The sequence below is a fragment of the Helicoverpa armigera genome, chromosome 15, assembly GCF_030705265.1.
Source record: "Helicoverpa armigera isolate CAAS_96S chromosome 15, ASM3070526v1, whole genome shotgun sequence".
In the NCBI taxonomy this organism is placed as follows: domain Eukaryota; kingdom Metazoa; phylum Arthropoda; class Insecta; order Lepidoptera; family Noctuidae; genus Helicoverpa; species Helicoverpa armigera.
Window position 1 is genome coordinate 471273 of NC_087134.1, and position 16920 is coordinate 488192.

The 16920-nt window shown below is 34.1% G+C and overlaps 1 protein-coding gene across 1 annotated transcript; it reads right to left on the reverse strand.

Moving 5' to 3' along the window:
• Nucleotides 1-1763: 1763 nt before the first annotated feature.
• LOC126056091 (uncharacterized) lies at nucleotides 1764-5167 on the reverse strand. The gene is made up of 3 exons (XM_049847685.2): nucleotides 4281-5167; nucleotides 3652-3968; nucleotides 1764-3118 (listed from the first exon to the last, which is right to left on the reverse strand). Coding segments are annotated over exons 1-3 (1674 nt in total). The 5' UTR covers nucleotides 4283-5167.
• Between the last annotated feature and the right edge of the window lie 11753 nt (nucleotides 5168-16920).

The window sequence follows — 16920 nt, forward strand, 5'->3', positions numbered from 1 at the left end:
TACTGATAAAGATGTAATTTAGCATATTCTAAAACACTGAAGCCTATATAAATTGGTCTGTCTAAAAAAATTTTCTCGGGTTTTAGCTGAACTGCTACTAAATTTTCTGAAAATACAGATACAGATTTAAAATTAGGTTTACAAATTAGCTTTTCAGCACCATGTTGCTTATTTGTAATATTATCTACATCAACCCATTTTGTCGCTAATTTAATATCTACTTGTTTTCGTTTATTTTCAATCGTTTTACCGAAAATAGAATTATTTAAAAGCTTGAAAAAATCTTTCTCGAATGTAGTTGTGGATGCTTGACGCAGGCTAGTGTTTAAATCAATATATTTTTTTAAATATTCTTCTTGTCTAAATGTTAGAATACGGTGGATTTTTCTTAAAACAAGTCCGTTTTTCAAACATTCCTGTAAATGAGTGTAATGAATTACATAATTAAATTTATCATATAAATTAGCTATAAGTTTAGCTGTCTTTCCCCCTGGTGGTATAAACTTTTCAGGAGCAAAAGGTAAATCACTATGAAAATCATGTACGTGCTCGGGATATTCGAGATCTACTTCTAATATAAAACCATATTGACTTTCATCCGATATACTCATTACATCAAAGCAATTAACTTCCTTCTGATTTAGAAAACGAAACTCTGTAATTGGGAACTTTTAGTCATTGCGTAACCATACAGATTATTGCAATCGAGATATATCAAATAACTAGAAGGTTCTAGATCATTAAATTCTGGCAAATATTTATTGTTAGCCTTCGCATGACGTAATGAGCACTGTGCTAGACCACCGCGTATGCCCTTCTCTAGCATTTGATACATTTCTAAGTCATCTATTAAATCAAGCTCAACCTGTGTATAGAGCAGCATAGCATCCCAGCTTAAACTAGGTGCAGTTACGTAGTAGGCAGGATCTAATTTATAATATTTTAAACTTATATTTCTGAAATTTTCAAATATATCGCACAATAATAAAACATCACATTTCAGGTATAGATCAGTATACTCGCCAATAGTTGTTATTTTAAATGCATCCCATACAGTTTTGCATGCTTATATTCTTCATCGGTAATATGCTCCATTTTCAATGTGTTATAAAAGAATTCTTTCGGAGGAAGTTTTGTTTCTTCATACTTTTTCCAAGTATTCATGTAATCATAAGGATAAATACCTTTAGTTTTGAGCAAATATATTAAATTATCATTTCTCATTTCCGTTGATAAATGCAAAAAATCTTTATCTGTCAAACTTTTGCTTAGTGCATCTAAACTTGAGCTTAGAAACTGAAACGAATCAATAAATTTAATTTGTACAGGACGGTTACTATTATCATGATCTATGTATTTAGTAATGGTTAAATATTTTTCTTTAGTTTTGGGTATTATTTTAATATGACCTTTATGTTTTGCTAATTCTTTTATAAAGATGGGAATCATAATTCGATAAATTATGAAAAATTACAGGTATAAATGGACATACTCTAAACATTAGATTACATTGAGTATGTGCAGGTCCTCTATACTTTCCTGTCACATGATCGTGGTCACGCACTTTATCGTCGAGTAACAAGCGATCACAAATATGACAAGTACTTGCATTGTTATATTGGGTTTGTTCTTTTAGTTAAAGGTATCATTTGTTTTTAATTAATAATATATCATTTATTTTCTTCACATCTTCTATTAATCTAGTGATAAATACCTCCACACAATCTAGACCTCTATATGTTACATATCTATTTTGGCGGGGATCATGTGAACAACATATGTAATATGCAAAACATGAAGGTTGGTGTTTTTAAATTATGTGTGTTTTCAGATTTCTTTTCGAAACAATTTACCAATAGACTTTCAAAGTCTGCGTAAATTACATAGTTGATTTTTTGTTTTCGTTCATAATTCTTGAAACCCAGTTTACTATTTTTATCAGGTAAAATTGATAAAGTTTTAGAACAGATATGAGATCTATACTTAGTTTCACAGCTATAAAATTGTAAACATGACTCACACAGAAAAAAATTACCTTTATGATTTGTTACTTGTCCTCGTACTAAACGTGCCAGGTCTTTGATAAGACAGTAATGACTCATTCCTTTTCTTTCTAAATATAACAAATTTACATGTATAGATCTTCTTTTGTTTGTTAAATATAGAGGGCCGGTTACTGTTTCGCTCTTATTTTCTACTCCATAGACATTGATACTTATATTATTGTTGGTCTCAAATAATTTTATGTCTTCATATGAAACAGGGAAAGACATCCCTTCAATATTAAATATAGAACTGTAATGTGGATACGAATTAGTCCTGCATACATTCTTCTTAACGGGATATAATGAAGCTACTACACTCCATAAAAAGCAGCAATTGTCATTATTTTGAATATTAATACAACTTTTCGAGTTTTTAAGTTTTTTTGGTAATTCAAGGTAAGTACCACCTCTCATAGGACAATATTTATTAACATTGATTTCAAGATGGCTCACTGATTTAAAAGACCATCCAGATTCTTTGTGTTCGAATTCTGACATTTTGCATTTTAAAAGTTCAATAGCATTCGAATAGAAGTCACTTAAAATCGTGTTATTACAAATAACTTTATATTTCGTATTAAACGACTTAAGTTGTTGCTCACTTGTTTTTGGTAACACAAAGTGGGCAAACAACTCGAAGTTAATCTTGACACAAGTATTCTTCAATAAAGACATATGTATAAGTTTCAGGACATCGTTCGTATTCTCACACAAGAATGCTTCGGGTGTACAGTATTCAACACCTTGTGCAGGGTTTAAACGATATGTTATGATTCTGTTTTTGAAAGCACTTGCAATTACAAAGATATTGTTAAAATGGCTTTGAACTAAACTATTTGACTTATGTACATTAGTTCTTAAATGATATTTCAATTCAGTTTTCGGTAATTCAATCTGACATTTTTTGCATATTATTAATTCATTGTTAGGATCATGGATATCAATTTCTTTTTCTATTAATTCATTACTAGGATTATGGATATCAATATCTTTTTCTATTAATTCATTATTAGGTTCATTGATATCAATTCCGGATTCTTTTTCAATCTTCCGCGAGGAAGATACTCGAGGTGCTGTAAAATAAAACAATAATAGATCTAAATGTATTTTTATACGTGAATAAATTGTAATTACAAACTAAGTAATTGAGTAAATACTGATTGATTACATTATTGACATGAAAGCATTTCAAGTCAGTCATCATTTAAAATAAACAGCAATAAAAGAAATATAAGATTACATGTACCTATTACATTTATAAGTATTTTTAAAGTTTTTTGTAAATAGAAAAAAAAATCGTAAATATAAAGAAACGTTAATAGTAACTGCTTACAAACTCTAAAGGACAGTTCTTAAACTCCCGCCTGGTCTCGTCAATAAAGTCTTTAAGCCGAGCCCATGCTGGCGTATTATTTTCAGTGCGATTTTTTATTGAAATAATTGAATGACGCCACCGATTTATAGGTGCGACATGTTCTATCGTTTTCACATCATAAATTTTTAATTCTATGTAGTAAGGGCCCTGTTTTAACTCATCGGTTTGCCGGCTTAAGCCGTTTGCAACCCTACGTGTGAAATAGGAGTATAAGGGAGTTATTTTTATTACCCTTTAAATTACTTGCTGCTATCTCTTCACGATCATCGTCGCTGTCACTACCAAATAAGTCATGGCTCGTGGTCTTCATATCGCTTCTCTGGGGCTTCATAACAGGACTGATGGGATGAACAGTAGGCGACATCGTCTTGAGCTTCTTCTTCTTACTGTCCGGATGCGATGATTTGCTGGCGCTTCTCTTAGCAGCATCGCCGGAGCGTGAAGATGAAGACGCTGATGACGAATCCTTCACGTGTTTCACCCGTGTCTGTTGTTCCTCATATTCGTCTTCGGAGGGAAAGAGGTGATCAGCAGAAGTTGGTCCCGACCTGAACAAAAATACAGATAAAATAATTAGAATCAATAAAATAAAAAAGGATTAGGTACCCAGATACCATAGTCACAGGTAAATAGTTCGAATATAATAATCGAAAAAGGTGAATAGTTCGAATGAAGAAATAGATTACATTGTGATTGTATTGAATCTATACAAACATTTTATTCTGTTCATTCATTAGAATCATTCAATATTATTATTTTTTATATAATAAAAATAACAGATTAATAGATAATTATATCAGGACATGTAATGAATGAATAGATGAGTATTATAATAACAGGATATACAGGTAGGTACTTACATTCTTGAGGATTTGATTGAATAGGTTAACACTTTTGATAAAATTAAACTTGCACGCTGATTTAGTTCAGGAGTGATTTGTGTTGTTATTCGGGAGCCGTTTATATAGGCCTAAAAATCACGTCATTCTAACCAAATATGTAAAAATGCACGCTTGCAAAAAATAAAAACTAGTTGTCACACGTGGTTTTACCCGCGTCCCGATGGATTTAATTCCCGTACCAGGACAAAATATAGCCTATGTTCAACGCATTTAGTGTAGCTACCTAATAGTGAAAGAATTCGGTTTGATCGTTTCGGAGCCTATTCGCGGCAAACAAAAAAATAAACAAACAAACAATCAAATCTTGCCTCTTTATAATATTAGTAGAGAAATGCTGAGACTGCAGATGCTGCCATATAAAGATTATTTGCGATGGTGCATACGAGCGTTTAAATTGTAGCGTTTTCGGTAGCTCAGTCAGGCAGACAATCGTTTGTAAATCGCATATTATGTAGATGTTCTACCAATTGTAGAAACGATGTATAGCAACTTCTACCCACGATCGACGCAAAACAAGCAGTTTATAAACTTTTTCCATGTATAGGTAGGAAATATGTTTATCAGCAGAAACGCTGCGGTTTGCACGCTCGCGTACATTATTTCAACTTCTTACACGTGGAGTACCCAAATAAGAACTTGAATCTCACGTTTCTATAGTATATTTAAAAACAATGTATAATTATGTATTTAATTTTATAATTTTGAACCTTAATGACAAGAAAAAACAAAATGCGAGTAAGTATAAAACCAGAATAAAATCCTGGAGAAATCACATTCCCGTTGAATATCTCGTTCTACAATGTCGGTAAGTCAGCCTTTTCTAAATAATCAAACATTATTTTTATTTTTGATACTTTTATTCAAATAATATCTACATAATAATTCTACTTAACCATTGTATACTTACGAATAGAAACAGTTGATATTTAAAATAATAATTTTAATTATGTATTGTTTCAGAACTCCAGTGATATTTTCATCAATGATTCATCATGCTCCCAAATACCGGCAGCGCAACAACTACGTCAAAATGTTTTGAACTACCTAGAGAGGGAAAGACCGTTCCGGTATGATGAAATAAGATCGAGTCCATCGTACTCTCCGATTCCAGCAGCATCAAGAGAAAGACCCTTTCAATTCGAAGAAAGACCGAGCAGCAGCGGCCCTGAAAGAGTTCCTAATAGTAAAAAACGAGGGACCAAAACTTTGTATTCGTACATTAAAAAGCCTGCAAAGGGTTTACAATCGAAAGTAATACGGATCCAAATCTATGATGCAGAAGATTTAAAAAGTTCTAAATTATGTGAGTGTAGGGCTAATGTATGCGCTCAGCATATTGTTGAAAATGTGTTTAACGATGATATATACAAGTGCGCAAAAGATATGATAAGTAAAATTCAAAAGAAACTGTAAATAATTCATAAATAAACAATATTACTGATGTCTGTCTTTTAATTACCAGATTAACCTATTATTAAACAAGCATTGCTCACTTATGTACCTACTTACCTACCTACTCAACTGTATATAAATTAATTACCTATTCGTTTTATCAAACATAATTCCTATTGTTTGATGTATAGGTACCTATTTGAGTATATATCTGCTCATATCTTATGAACTTAAGCCTGATTGAATCATATTCAATAGTAGCAATTTTTATATGAATAAACATACATTGGTATAGTTACGGAGGCCTATGATGGGTAGAATCAGAATGGAATGCGCTCAGTTTCCTTTACGGGAATATGTAAACATTCTAACGCACCTAGCAACGCTCGCCAGTTGGATCATTTATAATTATTGTCAACCATTAATCATTATTAGGTAAATGCTTTTTATTAAATGCTATATTGTGTTTTTGCTCTCCAAAGACATAGAACAGCTCTTGTCTGTTAGTATGAACCGCTCATTCGATTTGTTTAAATAAATGCTGTTTGTAAGCAGTTGCAACATAAATAACGTACAATATATAAACGTGATATAATTATATACGGGAATGCAATTCAGGAAACATATTAAATTGAAGTTACCTAAAAGACAAGGTAAGTATTGAGGGACCACCTTTTTACTATAGATGGGTCTCTAAGTAACTAAGATAGTTGTCTTACTTTAAATAAAGGTTTTTGAATAGAAGTCTCATTTTGAAAAGAGAATTCTGGATACGATACTTATTTAATTCAGTGAATAGAGGTCTTACTTTGAATAAAGGTTTTTGAATAGAAGTCTCATTTTGAAAAGAGAATTCTGGATACGATATTTATTTAATTCAGTGAATAGAGGTCTTACTTTGAATAAAGGTTTTTGAATAGAAGTCTCATATTGAAAAGAGAATTCTGAATACAGTACTCATTTTGAAAAGAGAGTATTGGGGTATCTGGATCATCATTTGATCCAGATGCCCCAATACTCTCCTACTCGCCTTTTAAGGCTGTTGATGTTACTGGCATGAACAGTAATTCTATGTGAAAGTGGTGTACGCTTTAATTTGATCCGAGTAGAGGTGAATTTATGGGCACGTGTGAAAAATAGAAACTGCACTTAAGTTCAGGAGCATGACTTGTTGGCGCGAAGTGGTACTTACGTGAGTTCTAGGGTGGTAAGCAGAGGTGTAGATTGCTGTATAGCTCTGTGCCCTATACATACATGCCTAGGTACTGTATATTGGTGTAATTGTACCTTATAGGTTCTCAGCACTACGGTTTGTATATGTGAAGTATTGGACTTTTCATATACTTTGAATCTTGAATGACAGAATTTAGGATTAAAACGAAAACACCATAGTATCGCATACATATTTATACTACATACCATTTAGTAAGTACCTACATTTTACATTTGAATAATGATGTTGCTGTACATACAAACGTAATAAATGTAGTTTAATATTATCATCACGAATATAGAGCTCAAAATCATCACAATGTAGCCTGATCACTTCTAAGGTGTTCTAAAGAGGCTCTATCATGGTACCAATACACAGAGCATCAGATGTCACTCCATTTATATTTGCATACTGTAGCAGGCTATTCTAAGGGTGGTATATAATGTTTAGGCTGTGACACCATTATGTAGTGCTCAGGTTTCAAGAGGGGAGGTTGCACAATTATTTATTTAAAGGGATTTGAAGATTATTTGAGATTTTGGAAAACAATTGTTTGTATTTGTAGATTGATTTACTTAGTATTTAATGAATTTTCACTGTTTATGATGTCTATTAAGGAGTTATGTCTGTCCTTTTTATCGGAAATTGTTGCAATGATATTCTAGAGCCTGAAAAGCTTGGGTAAGAGCAGAAATTCCTTCGGGACACAGGTGGAACCACGGAGAACAGCTAGTCCTTGTTAACTGGCATAATAGTACGTAGATGGTTGTAGTTACTTCTGTATTATGTCACCTATGAATCGAGACAAAACCAGAAGTTCCCAGTTGTTGTAGCAACTTCGGCAATTCAGGGATTGTGTGAAACAACTACTTACTCGGATCTGTTTTAAGAAGATCCTTTTGATAAATTTTACAATAGTCTCGGGACATTATGTAGAAGTTTAGTTAGACATTTTGCAGGTAAGAACTTGCTTATCTAAATGTTATTTAGCTTGGAGAATTAGCTGGATCCAGGACATTTTCTGTAGTTTTGGTTGTTATTGCTTCATTTGTATGATAAACAGTGTTATTAGGTGGAATTTTAGGTTTCTGGGTTTGTTCTATTGTGGTGTATTCGAAAATGGGTTTTGAAGCATTTTGAGACTACATTGACCTAACGTAAAGGCATCTTAATTTAATTTTGTGTTCTTGTACTATTTTTTATCAATGTATGTTCTTTCATTCGATTAAGTACTATCTGTTTATTTGCCAATATTTTTTGCTCCGTATAATTGGCATTTTGTATACATTTCTTCAGTTCATCTGGAAATATCACTCAAGTTGCATGCTTAACGCGATCGACTGTAATTATCTGTTCATCTATTTATCAACGATTTAGAAAGGTTACATAAATGCTAAACTTACCTGTTTAGTTAAGCTTAAGTTGTACTTAGTTATACCTACTTGCTTTTACCAATTCACCTGCCAAAAGGTGACCGCTAAATTAATTCATTTATTCGTAGAATATCGCGACTGGTAAAAGCTCATGTTTTCGCCGAAAGCCCGATAAGGCCGTATGTATGTACATATTATTAACATTTACGCTATTATCTCTATCGTTCGCACATTGCCATAAAACACCAATTTACTGGGCAAGATATCGCTATCCCGAATTCTCTCATTAACATTTTTAATTTGGTGTTTACTAGAAAATATCGTCCATTTGCAATTGCTTTATGAAAGTATAATTTTCATCATTATCATTAATGATAGTGAACTGTGGCTATTTGAAATAGTACGGCGTAAGAAATTATTGAAACTTGTACTCAAAGAGAAATGGAAGTGGTTTCTCTAAAAGGATAAGCCCTTTTCCATAAATTGTCTAAAAACCCATCTAAGTACCTACATCCTTAGACTTTCTGATATACTGACGAACTCATATCTAATTTAAAATCATAGACCTAATAAAATTGCTGGGGAGTTTGTTCCACCACTTATTCTTCTTCCTAGCAAAATCACATAGGTGGTGGATAATGGTGGGCGTTTTGAAGGCTGTCTTTTGTTTTTGACGCTTTGAAAAGTGCTGATTTATCAATCTAATTTGAAATAACAGTTTTGAGTTTGAGTTTTCATCAAGGATATTGCAAACCAGCCTTCACCAGCCTGTTTCCTATGGAATCATCATGGTTTAGCAACCCTAGGCAAAGCCGCACGTTACAATAGTACATTTTAATGCCAGGTGCGCCAGCCCTGGTCGGATTGCCCGCGGCGTATCGGACGTGCGTGCTCGCTCTGTTGCTCTTTGTAAGCGGTTTATGGCACGAGCGGTAGCGATTTTTGAACATGTGTTTTGGTAAAGTGAGCCTGTACTCTTGAGATTATTTTTTGAATGTTTTTGGAGATGTTAACACGGGAATTCCTTGTTTGAGAAGAATCGAGGATGAAAAGTGTTTAGGAAAACTTTTTTAAGTTTAAATAAATCATTTGTAAGTAACAGTTACGAAGATACTTAGTAAAGGACATAGCATTTATCTTAAAACAAGTGCTTATTTTGCTTTGTAGCGGACCTCAGGACTCAAAATTGTTCATTGCAATTTAAAAAAAATAGCTACAAAGACACCTCCTCATCACAAGCTCCTAACTCCTTAACCCCCATAATCTCCCCCCTTGTACCACTTACAAGCTTTAACGGGGTTTAATACTAGTACATAGACAAAGTGCCAGAGGTTTATTTCACTAGACTTAGCTTTGCGTCCGGATTGGCGCAACATAGGTCAATTTATGTCAGTAATTGGTCATATGACTTCGCATAACGTCCACTCTTACTCCAATTGGGGTTTCATTTTCGAAATTCTGATTGGTTATTCGGTTCTTACGGTTTGTAGTTTTGATGCTTTCATTGGTGCTATTATAATTTCGATTAAAGGATGATTTGACATGCCCGTTACATTATCCCAAGGTGATTTAATTATAATAATTTGTGAAGTGATGGACAGCTTTTCCTTCAGAGAGTTTTAGCAAAGTTTTAGTTTCTAAGAAAGATGGCCACTTCTTCGTGTTCGTATTTACAAGACTGAGAGACTTCACCATGATGTCCCGCGCGCCACCATCGTTCTCTAAGTCTACCGATCTTGTGCTAACTGTACGGCTGTCACCAAGGCAGCCCCAGTGTAATCTTGAGTATTTGAATCATTAAACCTCGTCAGCAAGCCTCCTCTACCCCTGTGCCCCTCAACCGCACCAGCTATAGGTATAAAATTGAATAACTCTTTGACCTTGACATCGAACTCAGACCTCATGCTGATCCGTAGCAATTTTAACGACTTGTTATAATGGAAACTCCGGAAGTCTTTTTAAAAAAAAAACACTATTTATTGATACACACAGATATAGACATAGATAGAGGAAAATTCGGTAAACGTCTAATTAGGATGGTGGTCTGACCCGAACTGACTATAAGAATGACGTGATCTTAGGGCTAGTACAGAGTTGCTGAGTAAGCAGCTCTCATCAGCATTTCTCCTAACATTGTGGGGATGTAACAACCCCCCCAACAAGAGGAAACTTACACTTTTGTGTTAAGTTTCTAGGGAGCTATTCTGATTCTAGGAGCAGGAATCTGCTCTAATTCTTGATCGTCATCTGGAACTATACCAGAGTCTGTAATGTTGGGTTGTTTACGTAAATTGAGATATTTACCGAATTTTTTACAACTTATGTAAATTAAAAGTAATATAAATGATACACATAGGCAATAGGTAATTACAGGGTAATGAGATTCATACTTTATAAAAGGGGGAGGTTTATTTATAATTTTATTGATATCTGTCATGAACTGATCATTTGCAACAACTGTAAGTTTCTCCAAATTTGTATTAGTTAATTTTACAGGTTTTAGTTTGTCTTTTATTACATTTAACTTATTCACATCACAGCATGGGTCATTAATGAGATTTATATCCGATATGATGGGTTTAATAGTTATTGTAAGTTGTTTCGTTGAAAACTCTCTGTTGTTACTAAATGCTTTGCATTCTGGTTGCAATTGTAATATTCCAGTACCTAATAATTTGTACTCTGATATTTGTGATTGACATTCGACAGTGAGTTTAACAGGTTCCGATTCAACAAATAACCATCTATTTCCTTTCAGTTCCTGCCAGATATCTAGTTGTCCTTGAATTAATTTAGTTTTACATTCTCCTGGTAGTTTGTTTGGAATTTTACATAAAATTTCCGTTTCACATATAGGAGTGTTCTTGACAGAGTATGTATCTAAATTATAACAGATAAACACTTGGTTTATAGTTTCTGAACAGTCCTTTAAATCATTAAAACATGAATATGTTATTTTATCTCTACTTATGGCTATGTATTTGCAAAGTGGTAAGATCATTGCATAAGAGTCTGGATGTTGATTATTATGTGGAATTGGTACCGGCATGGATGTATACAAGATATATTCTACTCTATGAACTAATGGGATTCTTATTACAAAAACTATCCTATTGTTTACATAATAACAAGATAATTGTGCTATGTCGATAATAGCATGTATATTATTTAAACTTAAACTTATAGGTAAATCCTTATGATTAACTAAGTTTCTAACATTATTCGCTAATTCGTTATACAATTGTTCAGGTGTCAAAACAGATGGGTGAATTGAGTGACTTTTAGTAAACATTATTGCATTAATTACGTCTTCGACTTTAAACGATAGTGTAAGTAAACTGGAAAACAACTCATTATAGATATCATTTAATTTCGATTCTATTTGAAGTTTTGAGTTTATCTCAGATATATTATTGTACCCGTCAATCAGAGATCCAATAACGCCATTCAAACGAGCTTCATTAATTTCTATGGTTTTTAAGGTTTCATTATAATTGTGTAATGCAGTATCTGTCATTAATATGTTATCTTTAAGTAAAGATGCTAAATTTTTACTATTATTATCTAGCGTTAAAATTGCGTTATTGTATTTGATTGCATCATTTTCATCCATTGTACCGATAATTTGTTTAAACATGGATCCAATTCCAGCAAACCAAGCCGATCTTTTCTCCTTATCAGTAATGAGGTGTGATATAGCGTTATAATCATTCTGAACACTATCAAGACGCGGCACTAAGGGTTGTAAAATGTTTCGACATTTCGGAATATTAATTTCATTTTGTTGGCAAAAGAATCTAGTGGTTCCTAGAACTGTTTTAATATTATCAATATGTGGTTTGATATAGCCAATGTCGATAGGTACTAGAACATGTAGGTATTGATCGGAACTTTTGACGGTGCCTGTTGGTTCAAAATGGATGCCGGGGCTTTTATTTATTTGTTCTATCACATTCTCCGCGATAACGTAGATGCTTGTTACAGCGATTCTGAAATGTGACATGTACTCTATATAACTATCTTATTTCGAGGTATGATATTAGAACTTATTACCTAGCTAAATATAAAATACGAAAGAAAGATGTAAACAAATAATAAGAATCCTTAATTATAGCAAGTCAATAAATGATATAATGTACTATTTTGCCAATTTGACCTCATCATAATGATGTTTGACGTGTCTGCGGTTTATCAGTAAGGTCAGGGTGTTATTGCCATTTATTCGGACAACTTTAAATGGACCTTTCCAGATTGGTGATAATGCTTTTCGTAGTCTCAGATGATTTTTAACATAAACCATATCCCCAGATTTATATTGGATTGGTTTAGAATGCTTATCGTAATATGTTTTAGATGTAGTTTTAGATCGTGACATATTTTCTATTGCTTTTTCCCGAGAAAGCCGTAATCTTTGTTGTAAGATTTTAACATAACTATTATAGGTAGGTTCTAAAGAAGCATCGTAAATAGAGGATGGGATAAAGGCTTTGTGGCCAAAGACTAATTCGTAGGGAGTGAAATTCGTGGTACAATGAATAGTTGTGTTATACGTGAGCATGGCGGTGTAAACAAATCTTGGCCAATTGGTTTGGTTTTCATTAATAAATGACTTCAAGTATTCTTTCAGTGTGGAGTGACTTCTTTCGAGAGCACCCTGAGTTTGCGGGTGATATGGGGTGGACCATAATTGTTTTATCTTTAGGAAAACACACGTTTGTTTAAATAGTTCGGCAGTAAAATTTGTCCCTTGGTCGGTTAAGATCATTTTCGGGATACCAAATTGACTAATGAAATGAATTAAGCATTCTGAGGTTTCTTCCGCTGTCGCGTTTGAAATCGGATAGGCTGCCGAATATTTCGTGAGGTCGTCTTGTAAGGTTAGTATGTATTTCAGATTGGCGTTAGTGGCTTCAGGTAATGGACCTACGATATCTAGAGACACACGTTGAAACGGTTGTGTTGATGTCGTTGTTATTTGCATTGGAGCACGATTGATTTGCCTTAAGGCTTTATTTCTTTGACACAATTCACATTTGCGGACATAATTTTCTATATCACTGCGCATATTACGCCAATAGTACCTTTCCTGGATTCTACTCAACATTCTATTAGCACCCAAGTGGCCTGCAATCGGGATGTCGTGGTTTTCTTTTAGGATTTTAACAATTTCGGTCATAGAAGGATAGAAAATAGTGTTCTTGTAAACATGTATAGTTATGTGAGTGCCGTGAAACAAGTACATGATAATGTTGTATATTTTTATAAAAGCATGAGAATCAAAAGGGTTGCGAAAATCTGTAATACTAATTTCGCTAATATTTTTAGATGTTAATTCGGTTTTTAAATTATTAAGACTTTTGAAAATGTCGTCATAACTATTTTGCTCATAATAATAGACCTTAGTGAAGAGGAAATAGTAAGTGGTACTATCCTTACTTACGTGAATGAATGAGTGCAAGGTTCTTTCCTTAGAAAGAAACTCTGATGATTCTGAGAGATTACTAATTATTTCTGTGACGTAGTGGTTTGATTCATCGAAATCGATGGACGTTGGTACAATTATATATTTGGATTTACTTTTTAGCAGGTTTTCATTATGTTCCTGGATTTGAGTATCGTAAGTAATCGATTTATTATTTAAGCTTTTCAGACAGTTAGAATAAGAGTCGTTGTTATTGTTTGATTCAATAGACGGCGGAGTGGGAATGTTAAAGTCTTCAGGTAAGTCTAGGTTTTCTGGGAGCACGAAGTCATCAGGTAAGTCAAGTATCTCGGGTAAGTCTGAAGTTTCAGGGTTATTTCCTGGTGATTTAGAGTTACAAATTTCTGTTTCAGGATTCCACGGAAGTGATAAACGAGAAGGACCAGCTATTTCTTCGGGTATCCTATCGGTAATTGCAGGGTTTGGTTCGACCGGGACATTTTCAGGTGAAGTATTGTTAGATGTATGGTTATTTTCTTGACATATGGGGTTTACAGGATAGCGTGAGAGAGCATCAGCATTTGTATTTATTTTCCCTTTCTTATATTGAATCTCGTAATCATATTCTTCTAGCTTTAGTCGCCACCGGACCAACCTAGAGCCGGGGTCTTTACAATTAAATAGCCAATTCAATGGTTTATGGTCTGTAATTATTTTAAATTGGCGACCAAATAGATATGGGCGGAACACCTTTGTACCATAAACAATGGCCAGACATTCTTTCTCGGTAACACTATAATTACACTCAGCACTATTGAGAGTTCTGGAGGCGAAAGCAATCGGTCGATCCTTGCCAACTTCGCCTTGCGATAATATAGCAGAGATCGCATAACTAGAAGCGTCACACGTCAAGATAAATGGTTTTGTAAAATCGGGATATATAAGGACTGGAGCTGTTACTAGTTTTTCTTTAAGTTGTTCAAAAGCTAATTGCTGATGATTAGTCCAGATAAAAGGGATATCCTTTTTGAGAAGGTTTGTAAGGGATTTTGCAAACTTGGAGAATTCCGGTATAAAACGTCGGTAGTACGAGGCTAGTCCGAGAAAGGATTTAATGTCCTTAGCGCATTTAGGAGTAGGGAATTCTATAACTGCCTTTATCTTTTCAGGGTTAGGTTTAACACCTTCATCACTGATTACATGACCCAGGTATGCGACTTCCTTTCTTAAAAATTCACATTTTTCAGGTTGTAACTTTAGGTTAAAAGTTCTTAATCTTTCGAAGACGAGGGAGATTTTCGCGATATGGTCCTTCAGGCTATGGGAATAGATTACAATATCGTCCAAATAAACAAAGCAGTGGGTACCTTGAAGCCCTGACAGAACAGAGTTCATCGTTCTTTGGAAAGTTGCAGGTGCATTTTTAAGCCCAAAAGGCATCCTATTGAATTCGAAATGTCCTTGCGGGACGCTAAATGCTGTTTTCGCTCCGTCTGAAGGATTCATTTTGATCTGATGAAAACCGGAAGCTAAATCCAAAGTGGAAAAATATTTACTTTGACCTAATTGATCTAAGATTTCACTTATTTGAGGAATAGGGTATGTTTCACCGATTGTGATGTCATTTAGTTTGCGGTAATCTATCACAATTCTCCATTTCCTTTGTCCGGAGGAGTCTTGTTTCTTGGGTACAATCCAAATAGGGGATGACCACGGAGATTTCGAGGGTGTTATAATATTTTCATCTAACATTTTATTTATTTGATTTTTTACTTCGTCTTTATGTATTTCCGGGAATCTATAAGATTTTACGCTGATTGGTTGTGAAGTGGTTGTTTTTATTTCATGCTGAATTATGTCAGTGCATGTTAGTTGGTCACCTGGTAAGTGAAATATATCGGCGTACTGGCTGCATATATCCTGTAAACAATTTGTTTCCTCTGGATTCAAATGTGATATTCGTAGAAGATTAAATAACTGATTGCTTCTTTTGATGCTATTATTTATAGGAATGTCTTTTAGGATGTTTTGCTGATTATAGTCGATTGGATGTAAGGTAAGTAATAGGTTGGCGTTAATAACCACAGGTTCATCGGATGTGTTTAACACTGTTAGATTTACTCTATTATTACGTTTTACCTTTACTAGACAATTGGATATCAAGAGCGAGTTGGATATATGCTGATCGAATATTATTCCCTCCTTTATTTCAGGGTTCCTTACCGAGCATTCAATAACTGTTTCAGTTCGAGGATCAATTTTATATGAAGGTTCATCAAAGGATAATTTAATATTGTTATTCATTACTTCTAGAATATCCGAATCGTAATTAATGCTACACCCAAAATGTGTAAGGAAGGTATTTCCTATAATACCGTCATAAGGTAAGTCAATGTTATCAAAAACATAAAAATTATGAGATAACGTCAATTGTGGGTTAACTTGTATGTGTAATTGGAATTTGCCTGAACTTCTTAAAGGCTCGCCTTTTGAATCTATTCCTTTAATTTTAACATCGGTTTCATGTAAGGTTGTATGATTAATTATGCAACTATTTTTTAAGACACAGATAGATGCACCAGAATCTACTAGGAAGGTAAGTAGTTTTGGATTTACACTGGTTTGAAATTTTACGTATGGTAAGTACCTTTTTTGAGTAATAATTTCATATACCTGATTGAATTTTCTTTCATTATAACAAGGATTATTAAAATTAGATAGACCTTGAGTTTGGGGCTGGCTACCCTGTCCGTTGGTCATAGTATTTAAGGGATGACCGTGAGTTTGGGGCTGGCTACCCTGTCCGTTGGTCATAGTTTTTAAGGGATGACCGTGAGTTTGGGGCTGGCTACCCTGTCCGTTGGTCATAATTTTTAAGGGATGACCGTGAGTTTGGGGCTGGCTACCCTGTCCGTTGGTCATAATTTTTAAGGGATGACCGTGAGTTTGGGGCTGGCTACCCTGTCCGTTGGTCATAGTTATGCGTCTGGTATCATTAGTTTTAGGGACCCGCCCCGCACGATACCTAAACGGGACGTTTATTAGTTTAAATTTTCGGTTGGTTCATCGACTTCATCTTGACCCTCCTCTTCTTCCTTAGTTTCCGCATAATTTACGCGATACTTGTCTTTATACGGTAGTGATTTAGAAGTCGAAGGTGAGGGTTGAGATGGGGTGAATGGTTGGATCCTATCTGCA